The sequence below is a fragment of the Oculina patagonica genome, chromosome 1 (genome assembly GCF_052425735.1).
Source record: "Oculina patagonica isolate OP01 chromosome 1, crgOcupat, whole genome shotgun sequence".
Lineage (NCBI taxonomy): Eukaryota > Metazoa > Cnidaria > Anthozoa > Scleractinia > Oculinidae > Oculina > Oculina patagonica.
The window spans coordinates 46201673-46226003 of NC_135758.1; the positions used below are offsets into that span (position 1 = coordinate 46201673).

At 36.2% G+C, this 24331-nt stretch overlaps 4 protein-coding genes across 5 annotated transcripts in view; all 4 read right to left on the bottom strand.

The window, feature by feature from the left end:
• The window catches only part of LOC144633741 (uncharacterized), a 101967-nt gene extending 97211 nt beyond the window's left edge, over positions 1-4756 (bottom strand). Inside the window, exons 1-4 of one of the 2 annotated variants that reach the window (XM_078492611.1) lie at positions 4721-4756; positions 3012-3038; positions 2405-2760; positions 106-270 (exon numbers count right to left, since the gene is read on the bottom strand). In XM_078492611.1, coding sequence (XP_078348737.1) covers positions 106-249 — 144 coding nt within the window. In that variant the 5' untranslated portion in view covers positions 250-270; positions 2405-2760; positions 3012-3038; positions 4721-4756. Of the gene's footprint in view, positions 1-105; positions 271-2404; positions 2761-3011; positions 3039-4720 lie in introns of those variants that run through there. The other variant, XM_078492604.1, reaches the window with a different exon arrangement.
• Positions 4757-8012: 3256 nt separating this feature from the next.
• LOC144633986 (ryncolin-1-like) lies at positions 8013-9966 on the bottom strand. The gene is made up of 3 exons (XM_078492924.1): positions 9639-9966; positions 9122-9502; positions 8013-8432 (listed from the first exon to the last, which is right to left on the bottom strand). Exons 1-3 carry the CDS (start codon positions 9934-9936, stop codon positions 8176-8178), a joined length of 936 nt encoding a protein of 311 aa, XP_078349050.1. The 5' UTR covers positions 9937-9966; the 3' UTR covers positions 8013-8175.
• Positions 9967-13545: 3579 nt separating this feature from the next.
• Positions 13546-15346, bottom strand: LOC144634185 (ryncolin-1-like). The gene is made up of 3 exons (XM_078493084.1): positions 15063-15346; positions 14151-14531; positions 13546-13905 (listed from the first exon to the last, which is right to left on the bottom strand). Exons 1-3 carry the CDS (start codon positions 15307-15309, stop codon positions 13649-13651), a joined length of 885 nt encoding a protein of 294 aa, XP_078349210.1. The 5' UTR covers positions 15310-15346; the 3' UTR covers positions 13546-13648.
• Positions 15347-18447: 3101 nt separating this feature from the next.
• LOC144634009 (microfibril-associated glycoprotein 4-like) lies at positions 18448-23272 on the bottom strand. The gene is made up of 3 exons (XM_078492943.1): positions 22711-23272; positions 20137-20517; positions 18448-19891 (listed from the first exon to the last, which is right to left on the bottom strand). The coding sequence occupies exons 1-3, from the start codon at positions 22976-22978 to the stop codon at positions 19635-19637; spliced, it is 906 nt and encodes a 301-aa protein (XP_078349069.1). The 5' UTR covers positions 22979-23272; the 3' UTR covers positions 18448-19634.
• Positions 23273-24331: the final 1059 nt, after the last annotated feature.

The window sequence follows — 24331 nt, forward strand, 5'->3', positions numbered from 1 at the left end:
TAGGAACCAGATATAGTTTTTAATCTTTAATTTTTTTATTTATTTTTTATTATTTTTTTATACCCTTGTGGGCACTATCACAAAACCAAAATTTAAAGTACTTACTATTTTTATGTTTCTATGGGTTCCCTCCAGAATCTTGGTTTCTCTGAGACAAATTTTGAAGTTGTCTTTGTGCAAGTCTTCTACCCATAAGGCCATAGCATCCTGCGGTCTCTTAGGAAATTGATGACTAGCAGTCACAAACATGGTTGGTGGAGTCTTGAAACGCTGAAATATAAATTGTCATTAATTGATGGAAAGCAAACAAAAGAGTAATTGCTTTTAAATTATAATGAAACACAGTAGCTCCCACGAGCAAAGAGAGATCTTCTGGGTTTTTCATCACAATAGAACGAAAAAACCTCCCTTCAAACTACAGCCAAAATAGCAAGATAAGAGATATAAAATGATAATTACAAAACAAAACAAATGAAATTCAAAGATGACCCAAATGAAATATCATAGACAAAATCCAGGAATCACAAAAAAGTAAAGTAAATTGATAAAAAGTGAAACTTAAGGAAAAATTTCTAACAAAGAGATAAAAAAGGCGAAAAAGCTAAGAAAGAAGAAAGGAAATGAAGTAGAAAATAAGGAGAAAGAAAGAAGGAAAGACATAAATAAAAAACAAAGTGATGTGAGAAGAAGAAAGACTTCAATAAATAAATAAAGAAATGAAGAGGAATAAAAAGAAAACGAATGATGAAAGAAAGTGTTAACAAAACAAGCAAACAAACAAACACACAAGGTTCTGAAGAAGCCAAAAATAGGGTGTTCAACACCAAACAAACTAAGAAATGAAAAATAGAAAAGAAGAAAAAGTAAAAAATAAGAGGAAGAAAAGAAGAGAGAGAGAGAGAAGAAAAGAACTAAGCAATGAACGAGAAAACGAAATATAGATAGACAGGAAAATAAAAAAAAGAAAGAATAAAAAAGAGGGAAAAAGATAAACATGAAAAAAAAACACACTCAAAGATGCACGATAAAGTAGCAAAGAAGTTCAGAAACAAAAGGGTGAAACTGTTTAAGGAAGAAAAAATATGAAGCAAATAATTGGAGGGTTTTAAAGAGAATAAGAAAAATGGGATATTGTTTATGATGTTTATGTTGTTTGTTCTAGATGAAAAGGTTGCAAAGAGCGCAGCTGATGGTCGTAAAGAAATCACTTGAAACCCCTATGTGAGTAGAATTCTCTTCATTTGATGATTATTTTGCCGTTTGGCTCCGTTAGCGATCAGCGCGTTTTGTGATTTGTCAGTGAGAAGCAATTCGATATGCGTGGTTTCCGGCCGTGAACTGACATGAAACATATCGAATTGTCTCGCTGAGTCATGAATTGTTTAGTTATTTTATTCCCCAATTCATTGAAAATGAAGCGAACGTCGATGTAAAAGGCATGTTTATAGTTCATTTTAGACCATGCATGGATTTAGAAAGCTTCAGTTCAGCTCTCGCTCTAGCACTTTTTAAGTTGGTTTTCAGTTGATGCTATTTCATATTGTAAACAAGTTAATTAAATTGTAGAATTCATAATTTGAACAAAATGCCGTAAATGCAGTCTTCTTGGTTCGAAAAGACATAACTTAGAGTAATCAACGTTCACCTCGAGCTAAAACTAGCCCTCATTCAACGCTCTCTGCCGAAATATCGCTCAGAACTATAATGTTGTGTCAAAATTCGGAAGACGCCTTTTATCAAATCAAGGTAAAAATGAATAAATAAATAAATAAAAAACAGCAAGAAAGAGATGGAAAAAAATTAAAGAAAGTCAAGAAGAGAAAAAAAGAGAGAAAGAGCAAAAATAAAAATGGATGGATAAACGAAAGGAAACATCAAGATAGAAACAATAAAAATGAATGAAAGAAAAAAAAAGAAAAAAGATTAATTAGTTAATTAATTAAAGAAAAATAAAAGAATTAAAAAAGAAGGAAAAATGAAAGCAAAAAGGAAGGAAGTAAAAAGAAAAAAGAAAGAAAAATAAATAAATAAATGAACGAATTAATTAATTCATTAATTGATAGATGAAAATGTAACTGTATTAATAAAATAAGTTTAAAAAGAAGAAAGAACGTAAGAATATAAAAACGGAAAAAAGAAACAAATAATGAAAAAAGAAAAAAGAAAGCAAGAGAAAATAAAAAAAGAATAAAATAAACGTGTAAGAAATAAATTATTTAAATTGGTCTTGTTTACTGTTAATCGTGTTTTATCTCGTTTTTCAAACAATGCCAAATAATTTAGAATTTTTTTTAACTCATGCTAGAGTGTATTTACTTTTGCGTGTTAGATTTCAGTTTTTCGATTCAAATATGTGGCTATCTACAGCGAAAAGTATCAAACAGTGTATGTATCATTGGCTAACCTGTTTAAATGCGATTCTTTTACACTTTGTTCCACTTGTCCAAGCGTTCAAGGAAGCAGTTCCTAGCTGGGAACCAACAGGAGAAGACTTCAAAGCGATCCAATTCACTTCTGTTGTACCATTAGATCCTTCTCCATACTCCACAACGCAGACGGTAAATCCACTTGATGTAACATCCTCCACCCAGATTGCAGCGCCATTACGAGGGGTTAGACTTTTTACAGTATGACCCACTGAGGCGAGAACTTTCACTTGCTGCCCACCGTGGAAAGGATATTGGAAAGAGACCTTCTTACAAGCGAACAGCCCCGGTGTTGTAATGGTTATGTTGTCTTTTCCAGCCTTGAAACTCAGAACTTTGAATTAAAAAACAAATTTTGATTACTGGCACACTAACAGCTGATTTATTTCCACAATATATACACGAGCGAAGAAGGAAACCTATGAAACCTATTTTGATCCCTCCCCTCATTTTCCCCTCGCAGTCGATCTCTGCTTATCACGTTTACAAACATTTATCCAGACAAAATTATCCTTCGCACTTACGCTTTTCTAAAACGAAAAGCAGCAAGAAGCGAAAGAAAACGAAATTGTTATTGATACATACCTTTACTGGCTTGAGCAACAAGAACGGCTGTAAAGAAAAAAATGAACAAGAGACCTGGCGGGAGATGACGCTCTGAAGACATCTTGCTTAAACTGAACGAATGATTTGCTTGTATGGTGTATAAAATCCCGCGTCATCGTTACACGTTCAGACATGTTTAAGTATACGGAAGTTATTTATTGGGAGACATGTGGGGGAGAGGATATGGGGGGAGGGGGTTAACCCAGGAAAAAGGTAGACCAAATCCTACGTTTCTTAAAGATTTAGTATAAGAACATAATTTGACAAAATGGTAAGTGAGTAATAAGTTCCCCCCCCCCCTTCTCCTCCTCCCCCGTCACTTCCGCTATAGTTATTGTTCAAGGCTGTTGGTAAACATTTATTTGTTTTGTTCATCGAATTTCGATTTCTTCCCTTTCCACTAGAACATAGGATTTTTTTAATCTTTAGCGAGGTTTTCAGAGATGGCTTTGCCAACAATACATTCAGTCAACATAACACTTGAAAGCGAATTTGTTTTTAGCTTTTCGAATTCCTTATTGAGGATGCAGCGAAGTAGACAGACGAAAATTCTTGCCGATGGAATATCAGAAAGAAAATAAAAAAATCCTTTTTTAATATTCAAATTTTATTTGAAGCTACAGCCCCTTACCAAAACCTGAAAAAAAAAATTCAAAAATTTAACCACTAGAATTTTGGACTTTTTTTATTCTGTATGGAAGTTTTCAGAGATGGCTTTGGCAAAAAATAAACAATACATTCAGTCAGGAAAAAAATATTAGGGAATAAAAAACACTTCTTTCATATTAAGATTATTATTTTAAGGCATAGCCTCTCACAAAAACCTGAAAAAAAGAATATATTCAATTGTTTTTACCAAGGCAACTCCCTCGGTTCGCCTGCTACTAGCTTCGACCCTGTGACGTTCAAATTTAGTTCTGCTGTAAAATGCTGTAAGCGGATCAAAAAAAGATGATCGAGTTCCCCAAAAGCTGTGTGGAATCAAGAAAAGAATACCTCACTCGTCCAACTAATGAGCTTAAAAAATGTTGAGTAAGAATTCTTATGAGAGAACATTTCGATATGCAATTTACTATAAATGAAAAATGATAAACTCAGGAGACTCGACGAAACGTCGTGGCTTAATTTCGCTAATGCTTATGCTAGTAAATTGAGCAATAGTTAACTAAGATATTTTAATCAATACATGACGGGAATAAATAGCGCAACGCAAAACTGTGCCATTTTGTATGAAAAAATCTTCTATTTTCCTTCAAATACGAATCCACATTACTTGAAAACTATGTGTAATCAAAATTTCACTGCGTCTGATATTCGATGCTGTTTTTATGCCAATTTTTTATGAGTTTCGTTTTATTGCTTGTTTGTGCGACAATTTCTTTAACATATCGACGAAGACCGATCAAAGTGATCCGAACTTCGTATTAATATATACGATGAGAGCTTCCTGAAATAAAGAATCTGGAATCCGCGCCAAAATTCCCAGCTTATCGCTGTATTTTCGAAGTCCGCGAATCCGCTTTATGATTTGCAAAATATTTGCAATCCGGCGGCTTTTATGACCAAATCCGTCGATCCGCGAACCTATTAACCCCTCCATAAATACAAAACTAATAGGCAGGACAGGATTCTCATTTCTATTCATGCTCCCTATGCGCTCGATTACGTTAATAAACATACTAACTTACTTTTAGCGACCAAAGTGCGCTCCAAGTAAAACGACACAAATGCAACCGGTAGAAAGATTTAGACTCTCTTCATTTCTTGTCAGCTGCACTCACAAAGGCCGTTTACTACTTTATATTTCTCTGCTGCAGAGTTTAACCGATTATTTTGTTCGCAGTTCCTTCGCTCGCTTAGCTGTTCGGGTCCTAACGCGTTGTTGAGTCAATCACAAAAGATTTTGGATGTTGGGTTATGATTTATGACAAAACTGTCACACGAGTCACGTTTGTGTCTTAATTGACATAAGATTGTTTTGAAAGTGTCTTGTTGTATGAATTTCTAATTTTAAGTCTACGAACATCATACATGTGCAAATACAAATTCTCTTAACTTGCCGACTGAATTTTTGAGTAAGGTCGTCAGGATCACCGATTTCAATAAATATTATTGCTTTTCGGGTCTTTGCGATATCCCCAAACGACTTAGGTTTTCCAGATCTATATTTCGAACACAGTTAACACAGATCATGGGATATTTCACAAAACCCATGTTTATGTTACAAAACAATCGATTTCACAGGGTATATTGTTTGACCCGCATTTCTCAACGACAAACAATATATTCAAAACTGTTGTAGTCACTGAAATTTCGCATTAACTAATTTTGTCCATATGAATATCATACAGAATATAAAGAGAGATCCAATTTTGCCGAAGTTAAATTTAACCGTATATTTCTAACATTTCATTATACGGCGAAGCATCCTTCCATTTTGTTGCAGTCAAATTTATATTTTCGCCTTGTGAATTAAGCATGTCGATGTTGCAGAACAGTCATATTTGAACGAACATGTACAAAACATCCGGTTACTGAAAGCCACATTTCACCGCAGGCTAAAGGCGAAAATTTGTAAGCCACATTTATATTCTTCCAAACGAAGCATCGTACATCCTGTACCAAACACTCCTTGTACAGTTTTGAATTCGCCTTTAATTACACTTTGCGTAGAACTTTGCGATTCACTTGGATACATGTAAAACAAAGAAAACGTAAAATAAATAAACTAGAACTCGAAACTTAACTATAGAACGGAATACAAAAATTGAACAAGAATCGTGAAAATACAAGGAAAAACGATTACTTACAAGATCTGTACGGCAACTCCGCATAAACGAAAACTAATTTACAACCAAAGCATACGAGATTTTATACTGTTTTGAAAACAAACAATAGCGCTAATGAAGTTACGAAAATTAACAATAAACGATTACATAATACTACGCCGAGAAACTAACTTGCAGAGAAATACATAATAATGAGCTACGCTTAACAAAGAAACCAAAAAAACCGAACAAAATACTGACGAGAATTAAAATCCAATTACAACGCAAAAACGCAAACACGAAAAAATTGAACGCCCGTGGCTACACATTCGGTAAGTGTCGCTCATTTGTTGTTGGAGACTTATATCACTTTTCGAAGCATCATGGATCGGAGTCATGTTTTTCTCCGTACGACGTACCTTACATATGTTCGACATTCTTAATTTTACTGACATTTTTGAAGCTACAAAGCTTTCCTTCGATCTTGTTGAAGTAATTTTGGATTGTACACAGCAAGTAAGTTATTTTTAACTTCTTGTAGTCAAGTTAGACACAATATTGACAATGTGCGATAGGCGCTTGTCACGAGTGACCTGTGTGGGGATTGGGCCCATTCCCGACCCAATCCCTTTGCGCTTAAACGCTGAACGCCTGCGCAAGAAACAAGCGGTCCGCAATGGGTACATATTTTTAGGTTTTCGATTGAATTCAGTTATTTAAGTGTTACATCACATATTGTGAGGCCTGTACTGATGTATGGAATAGAACCTTCTTGTTGAAGTTCTAAGAAATTGTTGAAGAGAAATTGAAAAGTGAATTTTCCCAGCTCAAGATTTAAAAGAAGACTTCTCCAACAGCCTTCGCGACTTAATGAAATATTTAAATATATTGTCATCATCAAAGTACCTCGATAGCTGCAAAGTATTCATTTCGGATGTAGACTACATGTTACATGTAGACTATTTATTCGAGAGATTCTCCTAGTATTTTTGTGTTAGCTGTAACGTTAATACTTTAAATTCCGAATATCGCTGCAGAGTTTGAAATGAGTTATTCCTGACACCACATTTTGTGTAGCCTGTGCCGAGGTATGGAATAGAGCCTTTGTGTTCAAGTTTTAAGAAATGGTTGAAGAGAAATTGAAAGGCAAATTTTCCCAGCTCAAAAAATGAAAGAAGACTTCTCCAACAGCCTTCGTGACTTAGAGTAAAACTTGCTCGACATTTAAATATGTTTTCATCATCAAAGTACCTCAGTAGGTGCAAAGAACTCATACTCCATGCAGACTGCATGATGTATATATACCAGAGATTCTGTTAGTTTTCTGTGTTAGCTGTAACGTTAACACTTTACATTTCGAGTTTCGCTGCAGGATGGGAAATGCGTTATTCCTAACCAGGAGCCCATTAACAGTCCTAACTACTACCTTTGCGATACCAAAGGGAGTTTAATTGAATCAGTGATCGTATCCCAAGCTCACCATGTGACCCTTTTTACTCTGTTTTGTGATATTACTTGTAAGAATTAGGTGGCTAATATTAAATTATCTCATAGCTGATGGTTTTCTTTATTCTCATCACCTGTTTGATTGACAGTTTATTGATTTGTAAGGAGAACATAGATATTGATCACTCTTGGGAATGTAACGGTATGATTTAAAACAATGAAGAGAGCAGTCAGTCTTATTATTTTTCCAGTTGTTAATTTTAATTTTCCCCACAGGCTAACCTACTTAAAACACTTAGCTTCGAACCATTTCTTATATCATTCTTTCACCAATTATAAACTTGCAAATTTAATATTTTGTTTTTAGTTATCCAGAGTCGAGACGTTGATGTCTTGCATTAATTGATAAAGAAACTTACGTGCCAATCAACCAAATATATTACGTACTCTTTTTGCTTTTTGGAAAAGAATCAACAGTTAGAAGTAACTTAGAAATGAAATCAATACAATTAAGTTTTGTGAGATATAATACTCTTGTTAATATGTTGTTAATGTTGTCCTTAAATGAAATCACTTGTTTTACAATTGAGTTAACGTTACAGTTGTCGCCTTCTGAATTTGTTTTTTTATGGCACAATAGACTATATGCGTGTTTCTACATAGATGAACTGAAAAAGTTTTAATAATCGTTAATTAGAGGAAACAAATATCGTATATAAACTGTAAAACTTTTTTTTACATGGAACCTTAAGAGGTTTCCGAAATATCTTTTTGTTTAAAACTATCCCATATTTATTTCTTTTTGACATCTCCCTTTTAAACCATTAACAGATGTGTTAAAGTTGCATGTTTATAAACGGTTGTAAAAAAAGAAGGTTGATTATTTCATTCCTTTCAAGCGTACCATTTTTAAGTTGTTACACTGAATTTTAAAAGTCCTTTGGACGAATCTTCATCTCGGACCTCTTGACAGACTCACTGTTATTCTTCCAGCGGTACCATTCCATTCCTTGAACACTGACCTTACCATTGAGGTACAAACCATTGAGGTTTGAGTAAGCGCAAGCCTTGTACCACCAGGCACCTTTCCGAGCCAAGGGACAGCTGCCAGAATTCTCGTCATTATCGCGATCTTTGGTGGAAAATTGTGCCCCGCGATGATACGAAAGAGAATCACCAGCAGTTCCTGAAAAAAAAAAAGAAGAAAATAACAGGTACTATTTTGCTGAACGCTGTAGGGACTCAAAAGAGAAGGAAAATTAAGCCCCACAATGGCTGCACTGAACAAAACTCTGAAAATGCTCTGGAATTGCATTGAAGCCCATAATTTATCTTCAGACCTTCTTGGAACTGCTGGAAATTGCAAACACCACTGCAATGATCAATTTCTTCTTTTTTGCTTTACACTGTTTTCAGGGCAATATACATATGCATTTTAATATCGCTTGCCACGCTGAAACTCTGGAAAGTCACGACAATGAAAAAGGTAGGTGCTAGAGATTTTCTTTTCAGTTGTGTTTTCATCATAAAATAATAATTGCGCCATCCCTGAGACGATCTGTTAGTTCATTAGGGTATATCATGATAGATGTGTCTGCTAAAAATCAAAGATCAATTGCATAGAACAATTTTTATCGGAATTCTTAATGCCTTGATAATTGAACACCAGGTTAGCTTTGTATTCGTTCAACTCATGTTGTCGGAAAGCGAAAAAAATAAAGACACACACCAAACAGGCTTTATCTATGCTTTCGGTTTAGGAAGATAATTGCTGAGATAAAATAATAAACATTTATTGCAATTGAATTGCAATGTAATTTGCAGATCCCGTTTTAATTTACAAAATTAAATCAAACTTAACAGAGGGAGGCTCACCTGAATAACTTCCCAAACTCAGCTGGTATTTCGCTCTTTCACTTGTCACTGAAAATGAGCTGTACTCTGCGAATGCTGTTTTACCATGGATGTCTTCCAAGTCAACACGAAGCTTGTTACTGCTGCTTACAGTCAGCCGGTGAATCTTGTCGAGTCCGAGCCAAAACTCGCCGTTCAGATTGCCGAAGCCTCGTTTGTAGTCATCCCAAGCTCGGAAGAAATCTACAGAGCCATCTTGTCTCTTCTGAAACACCGTCCATCCTCCACCGGCTGTTTTCTGATCACAGAAGACTTCAAATTCTCCCAAACCATCAGGATCGATTTTGTACACTCCACTGATCTTGTCACCGGACTTGTAAACTTCGGCACAGTTCTTGTAAACTGCAATTTATACATAAATGTTAACTTTGTAGAACCTGCATTAGAGTCAAAACGGTTGTACTTAACAATGAAACAGTTAAAACAACAGTATCCACCACAATGAATCACTGAGGTTTCGAAAAGTTTTGTTACAAACCTTTTTCACCTGTGGCGCCAGTTTGATTTTCTTTACATTCCCTGATTTCCTGTTTCAGTTCGGCCAGCTGTTGTTTTACTTCAGAAAACATGTTTTCTATTTTCTTGCAGTTTGGTCCGGCGTAGAAGCTGTTGTAATTGTTGTTATTGACATTGCACTGCGAGGCTTTGGTCGTTAATGGCTTCCTCGTTGTCGACAGAAATGTCGGTGTCGTCGGCTTCCTCGTTGTCGACAAAAGTGAGTTTGCATGCGCCGCTACGAAACAACTCAACAGGAGAGCTGGAATGAAATACTTCATTGTGGATCGATGTTCGCAAATTCGTCAGTATAGAGCGCCAACAGGCTATAAACAGCGAATGACTCCACAAGACTACAAAAGCTGTTTATATGATATGTTGTTTGAGCTTGCTCTTTCAAATTTCTATTTTAGGAATACTTTTATCGCCAATCAAATATCTCTACATTTTCCAATTAACGTGTCGAACATCACGAACAGCAAATGAATTCCCGTTAATACGAATGCGTTTATTTTATCAGCTTTAGTAATGCTTTTAAGAAAACCAAGCGCTTTTTATTATCGCATCACGGAATACCCTTACCAAACACAGCACTAACTTTAATCTGTTTTTAAACTCATGAAAAAAAAATTAAACTATTTTTGTAAAACATTAAAATAGGTGTGAAAATTATATTTTTCATATAGTTTTTGACTTTTTTAAATGGTGTTTTAAGCTGTTTACAACAGTATTAAAACGTATTTTGAAATTGTTTTTTTTTTTTGGGATAATGGAGAAATTAGTCGATTAGAGTAATTTTAAGCAGAAATATATCCATCGAAAGGATGAAGAGAAAGTTGTTTTTCAGTTTCTTTGATACATTTTGATTTGCAGCGATCGCAATATCAGCTACGTAAACTCAAATGTGACAGCCTTTATTGTGGAGCCAAAGAGTGCCGTTTTACGAAGTTTTTACTATGGAAATGAAATAATTCAAGAGAGAAATCTAAGTTAAAGAAATAAAATGTGTGACTTTTAGGGTGCACAAAAACTTGTGCAAGATTACTAGGTGGCTGTTAGCCTAGCGTCCTTAAATGAATAAATGAGTAACTTCATTTGGACACGCTAAATTGATCAGCAGTGCTGGTGGGCCTCCCTAGAACTATAACTAATTATATCATGAATAACAATAAAACTTTTAATGTATGAACATGAGTCTAGGACACCAACACAGTTTATAGTATTTTATTCGAACTTTGAATCAAGATAATTTTCGCGTGTTTAATCCCATTTTAGAAAATCTCCGCAATTCCAAATTACGTGCAGAACGTCACAAACAGCTTTCGTGATGTTTAGAATTCGTATATTTTACCAGCTTTAAAAATGCTTTTAGGACAACCAAAACCTTTGATTATCATGCACGGAATCGGAAAAAAAGCATCAATTATTGACTAAAAAAACCCATTATATTATGTTGTGATGTTGAGACACACACAAAAAGCCCATGATTTTTTTCTTTTTAATTATTTTCGTATTTGTTAAACGTTGTGCCAACAATTCGCTTTGACGCTTCAACGCGCACGAAAGGTTTTCGTAGCTGTTGGGATCAATCAGAACATATCACAAAGACTGAAAACAGCCTTATTTTGATCCCATATTTATTTAAGGGTATCATCGTTATAAAGACACTTGACATAACAACTGATGACTTCGTGATATTAGTATGCAAGTATTTTATCAGCTTTATAAATACTTTTCAGTGGAATAGGAAAAAGGTGTTAGTTGATGGCTCAGAAGCAAACAGTGATGTGGAGTGGAAACTCATAACCCATATTATTAAAGACACTCGCTAATAATATTTGCATCGTTATTTTGCATAGTTTTTGTTTCATTCATACTAGAACTTCACATAATTTCTCTTGACCTAAACGTTTCTTCCTCTTAATTTATCTTTATTCTTATTAGAGATTTCGTCACAAATAACGCTGCGCCGGATAAAACCTCCTAGATTTCCCATATACGTTTTTCGCATGGCATTTTCAAATTTTCACTTTCTGTATAGCTGACATTTTACATCATCGCTATAAATCTGAACGTATTTTCTTGACGGCACGGGGTGTAAAATAACTTTCCTTTCATACTGTCAACAACTTTATTTGTCGTGAAAAAATACTCCAATGATGTGCTTGCTCAAATGTATATATATATATCAACTGTTTCCAACATCGCTAAAAGCATAAGTTGAAATATGCTCTTACCTGCTAGTAAAAAAATATGCCCATACTGCTAGTCGAGAAATAAAGAAGATGAATTTTTAATGCCTTTTCGATTTAAAGTCGTTTGTGGGCATCGGAGGGTACATCCACATACAACTATCGTACCGAAACGGGAGCGCCGTGCTGTTGATTTATTGTAGTTCGTCGCCGCTGTATCATGAATAACATGAATATTTTGGCCCATTTGTAGAGTAACATTTTGTTCGAACATCTTTTATAGTACACTGATAGCGGCGATAATTTGCAGTTTTAATTTCCTCATGGGAGACCACTTCACTTTTACGGTATTTATCTCAGACATTTTTCTTCAAGTTTGACACAAACAGCCCAATTTGGATAAAGTTTTAAAGGTGGACGAACCTTAAACCGTCGACAACATAGCTTGGCGAGCAGGGGTGGCAAGGAGAAGAGCAATGGGCAGATGCTAGGGCTCATATAAAAAAAACGCAGACCATTCTCAAAAATAAAGATATATGTACAATTTTCAGAGGAGTGACTATTGCTCTGTGGCAATAAATCCCTATCACTTCTTTCTTTATCTTACCTCACCTATCAGGAACGAAACCAATTCCAACCGCGCTCGGAACTGATTGCCGTGGATAGTTTCATAAAATTATGTGAAAGACTATAAACTTATCTTATCGCACACAGATGTAAGGTTACAAAAATAACAAGCAATTCACGTTTGACAAACAATCCGGTAGAGATAAATCGTATAAGAAGTTAAAGGTGGCTTTGCTCTTTTGTCACGGTCTTTATCTGTCTGTTAATCCTGTGTTTTTGTCAATACCAAGGACTAAAACGATTTCTGATTTTCAATTCCTAATAGCGCTGCAATGTCAAACAAAACTTTATTTTCAATGTACATGTTCTTGTACTGATCAATTTTCCTTACTCTGGATTACATACGACTTCTAACATCAATCGTGAGAATTTAGTAGAACATCAAGAGAGTATCTCGTGAAAACAATTTTTTAACTCTCGCCACTGGTCTCCATGACAATTAATTGATGTGAAATTAGATAATCATCATAACGCTAAAAATCGTATACAAAGAAGAAATTCTGATCATGAGACAATATTTTCCCCATTTATTAGTTTTATTTTGTACCCCAAACGTAGTCTACACATCTTCCCTTGGAACAATATTTTTAATCATTATATTCGTTTTCACAACAGAGGCCGACAGTTTGAGTGATTTTTAAGTGATCTTTGGGTTCTTAAGGCTAAAGAAAAAATGATCATTTGAATATTTGCTACTACCACCAAGATCTGCACCGGAGGCCGTTTCACCCAGGCTCGCGCCAAAGGCTGCGTCACGACCACCGCGCCCTCCTACTCGTCGGGGCTTCGCATTCACCCCAGCAATGTGTGATAAGAACGTTTTGTCCTTCGTGCAGCTTGACTAAAAAGGCTGTAGAAAACTAACAATGAACTATAAGTTATATGTTTTTATATGGCTGCTCAATTAAACCAATTTTTTATATAAACCTTTTTTCGTAAACTCAACAATCTTCTACTGATAGACCTGCTGTGGTAGCTAAAAAAAGGTATTTTCAGTCCAAAATGTTAGATACCATACATTAATACTATCGTTTCAAACGAATATTAATTTTTGTGGCTGTTTTAAAATAACAGTGACAAGGAATCTACGGCTGAAGAACCTTTATATATGTATGTTTTTTGTTGGCAAATATCTCACTCAAACTGAACATGGAGAAGGCGACAGCTGGGAATCTCAGAAGTCTTTTGGACGAATCTTCATCTCGGACCTCTTGACAGACTCATCGTTATTCTTCCAGTGGTACCAGCGCATTCCTTGCTTATCGTTCTTCCCATTGAGGTACAAACCATTGAGGTTTGAGTGTTGGCAATTGCTGTACCACCAGGCGCCCTTATAACGCGAAGCACAGTTGAATGAGTCGGCGTCATTATCGCGATCTTTGGTGGAAAATGCTGAGCCACGGTGATAGGTGAGAGAATCTCCAGCGGTACCTGGAAAAGAAAAACAATTAACCGTGAAATGTGTGTAAATACGTCCAGAGGAAATAAGTTTATCCTTGCTGCTGATCTGTTTGTACAGAAGATGAAAATTATTCCGAAACAGATTATGGGTGGCTTTGCTGAAAATACGAAGCAAATATAAAGTTCAGATTTCGCTATTAAATACGTATATTTCGCCGCTACAAATTACCTTCACAAAGTTAATTAAATTCAACTTAACAAAGGTACTGGCTCACCTGAATAACTTCCCAAACTCAGCTGGTATTTCGCCCGTTCACTTGTCACTGCAAACGAGCTGTACTCTGCAAATGCTGTTTTACCATGAATGTCTTCCAAGTCAACGCGAAGCTTGTTACTACTGCTTACAGTCAGGCGGTGAATCTTGTCGAGTCCGAGCCAAAACTCGCCGTTCAGATTGCCGAAGCCTCGTTTGTAGTCATTCCAAGCTCGGAAGAAATCTACAGAGCCATCCCGTCTCTTCTGAAACACCGTCCATCCTCCACCGACTGTTTTCTGATCACAGAAGACTTCAAATTCTCCCAAACCATCAGGATCGATTTTGTACACTCCACTGATCTTTTCACCGGACTTGTAAACTTCAGCACAGTTCTTGTAAACTGCAAATTGTATAATACATTTAAATAATGTAAGGCATCTTAGTGCTTAGAAGAAATGATATTCTCTTTCGCTTCAGCTAAACAGAAAACATTTTTATTTTAAGTAAAGACGCAAACAAAGCATCAGTTTGTGAGCGGAGTCGAGTTAACTGGTCAGTGTTATATTTGCAAGTGGTACATTTAGAAGAAGTGTTTGATAACGTGGCTGAAAACCCCAAGGAATGTATTCAATACACGCTAACTAATAACTAAAAGAAATAAATTTTGTCATTGTTGTTGTTTTTCCCTCCTTAATATCAGCAATGGAATGGGCATGTATTTGTGTATGTTTGTGTATGTGTTACTGAAGATCCATTCAGTAAAGTTGCTTTGAAAGCTGCTTTGAAAAGCTGCTTTAAAACAGGTCGCTTTCATGCAAAAGTAAAACATTTTAGAAGACGAGGCCATGCTACTGAATACTAAAACATTTTTAACAACAGCATAACACGCGACAAAACACGGCTGAAGTTTCAAAAAGTTTTTGTTACAAACCTTTTCCACCAGGGCCGTCAGTTTGGTTTCCCTTCATTTCCCTGATTTCTTGTTTTATTTCGGCGAGCTCTTGTTTAATTTCAGAAAACATGTTTTCGATTTTCTTAGAGTTTGATCCAGCGATGAAGTAATTGTTCTTGACAGTACACTGGGAATCATCAGTGGGTGGCTTCGTCGGCAAATTTGAGTTTGCTAGCGCCGCTACGAAATAACCCAACAGAACAGCTTGGTAGAGATATTTCATCATGGATCGATTTCTGGAACCTCCTTGTTAAAGAGTATCGACAACTACAAGCAGTTAATGATTCAGAAGACACAAAAAGCAAATTATATCTGTTCTTTGAGATTTCAAACAACACTTTATGCGTGTCAAATTCTATTTTAGGAGCGCGCTCATCACCAATCAAATATCCCCACATTTCCAATTTGCGTGCCCAATGCATATGTCACTTACAGCTTAAGACTCCATGATGTTTAGAATTCGTATATTTTACCAGCTTTAAAAATACTTTTAAGTTAATCAAAACCTCCGACTATTGTTTACGGAACAGAAAGAAAAAAGCATCAGTAATTGATTGAAAAAGCCCATTAATGCAGTTGAGACACACTTAAAAAGCCCATAAGGCGACTAAACAGACATCTTCCGTTATTAACAGCCGATGAGTTCATGATGCTCAGGATTGGTATGTTTTATCAGCTTTCTTAATGCTTTAAAGTTAATTATACCCTTAAATTAAATATATTATTACACAACAGTAAAAAGGGTCCTTTGATGGCCGACATAATGTCTTCGAGGAACACATTAAAACCCAGAAGTTTCCTAAACAGACAATTTACCTCAATAACAGCTAATGAGATCTTAATGTTCAGAATTCGTTTATTTTAAATCCAAAGCTTCTAAGCAGGCGAGGTTAACTAAAAAACGACAAAACACATTTACTAACGTATCATTCCTTTGTATATTCACCTTTTTGCTATATCATGAAAAAAGATCAGTTAATAAACATTACTACATGGAAGCGAAAACTAATTAGTTAATTGGAATATTTAGCAATTATTCACCTAAGTGGCGGATATCCACCCCTTTTCACAAACATTTTTAGTGTTTATCAAACTAATGAAATAGCCGGCTTTTAAATTTCTAGTACGTTTTTTTCTTAGACGAATTATCAAAAAACAAAAAAATCTTTTCAAAAGGGGTTTCGACCGAAAAAATCGCGAGAAAAGTCACATGGTAACATCAAACAATCGACCAAAAAATATTTGTTTTGAGTGTTGAATGGATTTATGAAAGTGATAGTTCTTTTCTATTCGTTTTATTTCGTCATGGTTTACAAGGTTTGCCGTTCCTGTTGCCCGGGCAATGGAGTGAAAATTGCAGATCTGAAATCTGCCGCTAGAATCCGAGCCTTGAACAAGATGCGTGGACGATCGTAAGTTCCAAAGAAAAAAAAATCGAATGCTTGGCTCAACCTGATTTTCTTTCGATTTCCTGAAGAAGGAAGAAGTAGCTAGAGGTTTGGGAAACCACGAAACATTTGGCATCGATAAGGCGACCAGAATACTTTCAAACATAACTGGAGACGGAGATTAGTTTAGCGGAAATTTTCCAAAACGCATTCCTCTAATTTGTAATTTCCCGCCCACAGCTAAAAGCGTGTATAAACACGAGAGGATAACGGCTTTATCCTCTCTTGATATAAAGTAGTGTTTCCCGTGATATCGAAAAAATAGTGTAAATAGAAACTTTGGCCAGTCATTGCAGTACCTTTCGGGAGAAATATAGTCATCGACAGAATAAAGAGAATGTTGCTGTTTATCACTCTCTGTATTACGTTTTGTTATAGCGCCACCTTTAGGGGTGTCGAATGGCCATGGTAAATGCGAGACTTTGCGAGACGGCGAGACTGTTATCTTTTCTGCGAGTCCGAGACCTTTTTAGCCTTGCAAAAGAAATCGAGACTCCGCGAAGGCGTCAAAGAAAAATTCGAGACGACGAGACCCCTGAAATTTGGCTAACATTTTGCGAGACAAGCATTTTTTGAAGGACCATTCCCCACCCCTACCTTTAATGACAGCTACGTAAACTTAAATGTGAACTAAAACCTAGTAGCTTAAATTGCAGCATCAAGGCGTAATTTTTGAAGAAATGTTTGCTATCGAGATAAAAATAATTCAAGGGGAAATGAGTTTTAACCGTGTAACTATTTAGTATGCACGGAATAACTACTTACATTCAAGGTATCCATATTTTTGTTTTGAATTCTTTGGAACTCACGATCGTCTGCGGAATTAACCTGCGATCAGGCGTTACTGCGGAATCCGTGTTCAACTATGAAGGCTCAGTTTTTAGCGGCCGTTCCAAAACTGCAATTCTCTCGCTCCAATCTGAAATTAATTTCAGGGCCAGTAGTAAATGGAAAACCTGTTAACCGTGCATATTAAATAAAATGTTCAAAGTCGACGTACACTGTAGATATTACGAGTGACGATGACATACGTTGCTGTCGAATCATGTCTCCATAAGTAAAAAGCGTTGTCCGTTTTTCTTTGTAAACCACCATGAAAATGAATCTACTAAAGGAATCTTCGTCCAAGAAATCGAACAGAACTGACAAATTCCCTCTGAAATCGACATGGATTTTCATGAATCCATTCAACATACCAAACTCGTCGATCACCAAATGTTGTCAGGTGATTTTCCACGCTTTTCTCGGTCGCGCACACGAAGCATTCTCTTTTGAAAATTTTTTTTTTGTTCGACAAAGAATAAAGCTATAATTTTAGGGCCGACTATTCCACTGGTTTGGTATATATCAAAGCAGATTTTATCTTTATTTCGGAGAAAAGTGGTAGATATCCACTACTATTAACCTCCACTTCGGCGAACAATTGCATTAATTAAGTATCCCAGATACCACCAACAATTGTTTTAAATCTAGAATGTTTTGAATATTATTTACTTTTTATTTCCCAACTCGTGCTCGAAGCACAAGTTCTCGCTCGTATGTAATAGCGCATGGCAAATGAGGTTTTCTCGTGATATTGAAGAAAAAGCGGATTGAAATAATACTAAGGAAAAAATAGCCATCGAAAGGATGGAGAGAAAGTTTTTTTTGCACTCTCTATAATTTACAGCGATAGCGTTTATTGTCAGCTACGTAAACTTAAATGCATATGTGCCTTTATTGCATCTTCAAAGGGCACTTTTTCACGAAGCCTTTACTATGAAAGTGAAAATAATCAAGAGAAAAACTAAGGTTAAAAAATGTATAACTTTTAGTATTCTGAAAACAAGAACTTGTGCAAGATTACTAGGTGGCTGATGAGTAACTTTATTCAGACACGACTGATAAATTGGTCAGCAGAGCATGTGGGGTCGTGCAATTTTAACTAATTATATAATAAATAACTCAAAAAAGTTCAAATATATGTACATGATTTCAAGGCACCAAAACAGTTTATATTTTTTATTCGAGCTCTCAAGCAAGATAAATTTCGCGTGTTTAATCTCATCTTTAGATATCTCCTCATTTCCAATTTACTTGCCGAAATTCGCTAACAGCTTAAGATTTCGTGATGTTTAGAATTCGTATATTTTACCAGCTTTAAAATTGCTTTTAAGATATCCAAATCCTTGGATTTACTTTTACGCAATAGAAAAAAAACATCAATTTGTGACTAGCTAGGAAAACCATTAATTCGGCGATGTTTGGACACGCACCAAAAGTGTTTATTGCCTTTATAGACTTAGTATAACTTTACCGGCTTTAGTAACACTTTGAAGATAACTAAAAAAGAACATGAAAACGTTTTCTAACAAATAAGAGAAGAACACATCACGCTGTTTTCTTTGAACCAATTAGGAGCCAAACCAAGACCAGTTGCAGTTGGAACCGGCTGATTGGTTAGTTTGATGATGCAAACATACTTGTTCTCTCTTAACAGTGGGAAGGAGTAAACATTCTACGTGTTAGTTCGCGATGATTTTATTCTCAGACTCGACATATCAATTCTCCTTACTCTGGATTTCATTTATCCCTTTTTTTAATCAAGTTTCGATATAACGCGCGCTCTGATTGGTTGAAAAAGCGTCCTTTTTGAGAGTACAAAGGAGTCTGATTTTTGCTTCGGCATTTATCACGTGCTTGATTGAACATTTTGCCTTCTGAGAAAATCAATGTTATGACACTTTGAGACAGTTACACTGAACTTTAAGTAAAGATGATAAATTTCATGAGCTACCCAGGTAAAAACGTTTCTATCTTATGGATTGCATTAGAAAACTACAATGAACAATGAACATGCGAAAGCACTGTTTAAACGTTTACAAAAACTTGACCTCTCGAATTTCTTACATTATGTCGCTCTCTCAAGCACGCTCGAAATTTTAGGTTGTTCATAAAATAAAAAGTCCATAAAATTGTGCAGAGTTACGGATTCTAATATTTTCCGGTTCTAAAACAGCGCCGAGAAAACTACAGCAAAAGCACCCTTACTTTACTTATTTTGCGGGGGAAATATATTTACTCCAGAATGGCGGGCAGTACGCGACACTGAATCTTCAAAATCTTAGAAGTCCTTTGGACGAATCTTCATCTCGGACCTCTTGACAGATTCACTTTTATTTTTCCAGTGGTACCACGACATTCCTTTTGGATCGGTTTTCCCATTGAGGTAGAATCCATTAAGGTTGGATTCATGACAGCTTTTGTACCACCAGCCGCCTTTATAACGCGAGGCACAGTGTAATGACCACTGGTCATTATCGCGATCTTTGGTGCTAAATGATGATCCACGGTGATAGGTGAGAGAATCGCCAGCGGTACCTGAAAAAAAAAAAAAAATCAAAATGGCCGTGTGCCAATACTTTTTTCTTTGTTTATCTGTTTGACCAAGGAACTAATTTTTCCGAAACACGCATGAATGGCATTTCTTCCAAGAAAGGTAATTGCTGAAAGAAAAGCAAATATAACATTCAGATGTCACAATTAAATGTAGGACATTTCGCATTGGCAAATTTCAACCATTCACAGAATTAATAAAATCAAACTTATCAAAGGTAATGGCTCACCTGAATAACTTCCCAAACGCATCTGATATTTCGCTTTCTCACTTGCCACTGAAAATAAGCTGTACTCTGCAAATGCTGTTTTACCATGGATGTCTTCCAAGTCAACACGAAGCATGTCACTGCTGCTTACAGTCAGGCGGTGAATCTTGTCGAGTCCGAGCCAAAACGTGCCGTTCAGATTGCCAAAGCCTCGTTTGTAGTCATCCCAAGCTCGGAAGAAATGTACAGAGCCATCGCGTCTCTTCTGAAACACCGTCCATCCTCCACCGGCTGTTTTCTGATCACAGAAGACTTCAAATTCTCCCAAACCATCAGGATCGATTTTGTACACTCCACTGATCTTGCCACCGGACTGGTAAACTTCAGCGCAGTTCTTGTTAACTGCAATTTGTACAATTCAAGGAAGTCAGCATTCCCTCCCTCTGAGACTTAAAAAAATTCGTTATTACAACATATATTCGAAAATATCTGGTTTGTAGCCAGGCATAGTTAAAAACTGACTTAAAAATACTTAAAAAGTTGACACTGGTTTAAAAAGAATGTTTCTGCACCTTTTGGTTATATTACTTCTGAAACCTTCTTCATTAAAATATGTAAATTGTAAAACGGCGTCCCTGGTGTCAGTTATAAGAATAAAGAACCTCACGCACACTAAAACACGGATGAGGAGCATGCCAAAGCCATAACAACAATGGACAAAAATTACTTATTGGCCGAACACCATTTTCTTCACCATATTTAATAGAAGAAATGGTTCGGAAGCGCTAATAAAGCCCGGTAAAGTTCTTTTGTTGTATGTTTTTGTTCACTGTTTTGGAGGTTAACCCTGCACGAAACCTGACAATAAATAATAGGTGATTACGTGTGTTCATCACGCAGCTAACCAATGTAAACATTCCCATTACGTAATTCATGCATAGTGTATGAGCGCAAAACAAAGATGCGCAAGGTCGTGTACATTCCAACACAAATCTTGGCCTTTTTGTTTGCTCGTTTGAAGTTTACCGGGCTTCCAAACCATTTGGCTTCACCAACATAAAATCGATCTAGAAAATGTTGACATTATCGACGGTTCGTCAACATGGAAACAAAGACTTTTTCTCAAAGCGTGGTACTAAGTCCGAGACGAAAATTCAATTAATGGACACATAACATTCCCATACATTTATACCAGGCGTAGTCAATCGATAAACCGATAATCCATAACAATCAGAAGATTGATATCGATTCCCGATACCACTCAATAGGAATCGATAAAGTAAAAAGTTATGAGTTAGAATACTGGCGATTTCTATCGATTATTATCGCGTTTCTCAATCGATAGCAATCGATAATATCTTTTTTTTTGTGAATTTGATATCGATTGTTATGGATTAAAGATTTGAATCGATATCAATTGGTTATTGATATCGATTGATATACGGATTGATTTCCGATATCGACCTTTATCGATTGACTACGCCTGGATTGATAAGAACCTTAAGAATGTTTAAAGGGGCATTATCACCGTGATTTAGTGGCCTGGCCTTGCTAGAACGTAGTGTACTTGTTAAAAGTTACTTGTTAAAAGTGCATGGTGAGGCCGCAGACAGGTAAGAAGAAAGTGGCCTAAAACTTGAAAAAGTCCGGCCGACGTTTTCAAGTTTGACAGTGTTACTTGGAAGAAATTCACATAAAAACCATTGATTATGATTTATTTAAACCTTGGAGAATGAATTTAAGCCCTTCCTATATTTTGTAAAGGTTATTTTGTTGATCACTGAGTGTACCCTCGCAGTTCTAGCATAGTTAACACAAAAAACTTAGAAAGGACTTAAGGCTTGTTCAAACGAGCAATTGTTATGTGACAATTTTTATTTCCTCGTGTATACGAGGAAAATTGGACACATTTTTATGTGACAAATATATTTGTTGAGAAGCTGACGTGTAGTTTTCATGTGACAAATAAAAGTTGTCACATAAAAAAAAATGTTCGTGAAGACGACTCGTCGCATAAAATGTGGCAAATATTGCGACAGTGTAATTATGCGGTCCCCAGTGTCCCAATCGCCACACTGGGCACTGCGCTCGCGTATCTCTGTGCGTATCTCATTACTGGCGCAGTTGAAAAATAATTTTCTTGCCATTTAAACGATCAAATATATCTGTCACATAAAACTGCCTGTGTAGACCCGGCTTTAGAAGACTTCTCGTAACACAGTCACTTTAACAACGTGTCACTTGTTTTACGATTTTGTTTTATATCGTGATTTGAATTTCAGCCCCCCCGCCCATGTTTGCTTAGAGCATTCATTGTCGCATTTTTCTGCATTTTTAGTTCTTCATTCTTATAACACCAGGGACGCCGTTTACAATTTACATATTTTGCGGAAGAAGGTTACAGAAGTAACCGAGACGTCCAGAGACATTCTTCTTAAGCCAGTGTCAACTTTTTAAGTATTTTAACTCAGTTTTTAAAATATATTCTACTTAAAAACCATTCTACTGAACACCTAACTGAAGCAGTCTAAAACAACAGTATACACGCCACAAAACATTGCTAAAGTTTGACTCAGTTTTGTTACCGTGACAAACCTTTTCCAACCGGGCTGCCAGTTTGGTTTTCCTTCATTTCTTTTATTTCTTCTTTTAGATCGCCTAGTTGTTGTTTCACTTCAGAAAACATGCTCTCGATCTTCTGGTAGTTTGGTCCGGTGTAGAAGCTGTTGTAATTATTGTTGACGTTACACTGCGAAGCTTTCGTCGTGCCGTTGTTATTTTTCGCGGGTTCCGTCTTCAGATTTGAGTTTGCTAGAGCCGCTGCAAAATAACCCAACAGAAAAGCTTGAAAGAAATATTTCATCGCGCCGTTCAGTGGTTGTAAAATTTGTTAATATTGGGAATCAAAAGCTACGAAGAAGAAATGACTGGACAAGAGTCAAAAAACTGTTTGTGCGGATGTGTTGCTTGAGCTTCCAAGCAAGCTTTTTCCCGCGTCTAGTTCTATTTTAGGAGCGTGTTTACATCAGTACACCAATCAAATATCTCCACATTGCTGCAGGACGTCACGGTAACTAGCTTCCGGATATTCATAATTTGGTGTTTTTTTTTTTCTACAACTCTCACCCGTCTTTGCTTGAGATGGCCAAAGATTTTCGATATCGTTTACGGATATACGTCATTTTATCTATTTTTAACAGATACTTTGTTGTTACGCAGTGTTCTCTGCATGCTCAAAGGCGATACATTTCCTTTAAAAAAATACCTGCTTAACAAGACCACTTTTTCCTGAAATCTCAACAGCAACAGTTGAAATACGAAAACGTTTTTGGCTGTAGCCAAAAAAAAAGCCGTTATTTCGTTTCAATTTGTGACTCTATCTGAGTACACTTCACGGCTTCTGACTTGAAGGAGTTCACATGTCTAGTAGGCATGCACTATAATTAATACGGGGAGACAATAAACACGGATTTTCATTAAAAATCTCGATATGACGCTACCATTAAAGCGGCTGGGTATCACAAAGCAGTTTGCACTTTGAGTCTAGTGCGTATCGATAATTGAAATAAGAACGAATCTTCATACAGTAGAACCCCGGTAACTCGAACTCTGAAGGAAAACTAAAAGCAGTTCGAGTTAGCGGGGTTTCGAGTTATCGGGGTCGATTGAAAATTTAATTTGTCAAGTTAAAAATTGATAGTTTATTGATTTTTCAGCACTTCAGTATACAGTACAGTGCAAATTGATTTCATCTCTTCAGAAACTCAAACACGATCATATTTGGAGTGAAATCTTGCTTTCAAATGCGTGATCTGTTCGTTGCTCTAATCTAAAGGCAACCGTGGCGAGTTGCAAGAACCGGAATTCGAGTTATCGGGGTAAATTTGACCTAAATTTTGATCAAGGGAAACGGAATTTAGTTCGAGTTAACGGGGTTTTCGAGTTTTCCGAGTTCGTGTTAACCGAGTAAAAATGACTGAAAATTGGGGTCAACTCCAAATGGAAGTTTGTTCGAGTTAACGGGGTTGTTCGAGTTATCCGAGTTCGAGTTACCGGGGTTCTACTGTAAATATAGGCGTACTATCATGTATCACGGAGCCTGTTGAATAGCTTCCTAATCATCCTTCTTCCGAAAGATAATTCAATGCTCGTACAAATTGAAATATTCACGGCTTCCAACATCACTAAACCATCTGTTCATACTAGCTCTTTGAAC

Bases quoted from the DNA above. Each gene is read 5' to 3' on its own strand.
- LOC144633986 (XM_078492924.1), bottom strand. From the start codon at position 9,936: ATGAAGTATTTCATTCCAGCTCTCCTGTTGAGTTGTTTCGTAGCGGCG. The intron at 9,503-9,638 runs GTTTGTAACAAA...TATAAATTGCAG, and splicing joins TGGCGCCACAGGTGAAAAAG to TTTACAAGAACTGTGCCGAA. The intron at 8,433-9,121 runs GTGAGCCTCCCT...TTTTTTTTTCAG, and splicing joins GAGTTTGGGAAGTTATTCAG to GAACTGCTGGTGATTCTCTT.
- LOC144634185 (XM_078493084.1), bottom strand. From the start codon at position 15,309: ATGATGAAATATCTCTACCAAGCTGTTCTGTTGGGTTATTTCGTAGCG. The intron at 14,532-15,062 runs GTTTGTAACAAA...TACAATTTGCAG, and splicing joins TGACGGCCCTGGTGGAAAAG to TTTACAAGAACTGTGCTGAA. The intron at 13,906-14,150 runs GTGAGCCAGTAC...TTTCTTTTCCAG, and splicing joins GAGTTTGGGAAGTTATTCAG to GTACCGCTGGAGATTCTCTC.
- LOC144634009 (XM_078492943.1), bottom strand. From the start codon at position 22,978: ATGAAATATTTCTTTCAAGCTTTTCTGTTGGGTTATTTTGCAGCGGCT. The intron at 20,518-22,710 runs GTTTGTCACGGT...TACAAATTGCAG, and splicing joins TGGCAGCCCGGTTGGAAAAG to TTAACAAGAACTGCGCTGAA. The intron at 19,892-20,136 runs GTGAGCCATTAC...TTTTTTTTTCAG, and splicing joins GCGTTTGGGAAGTTATTCAG to GTACCGCTGGCGATTCTCTC.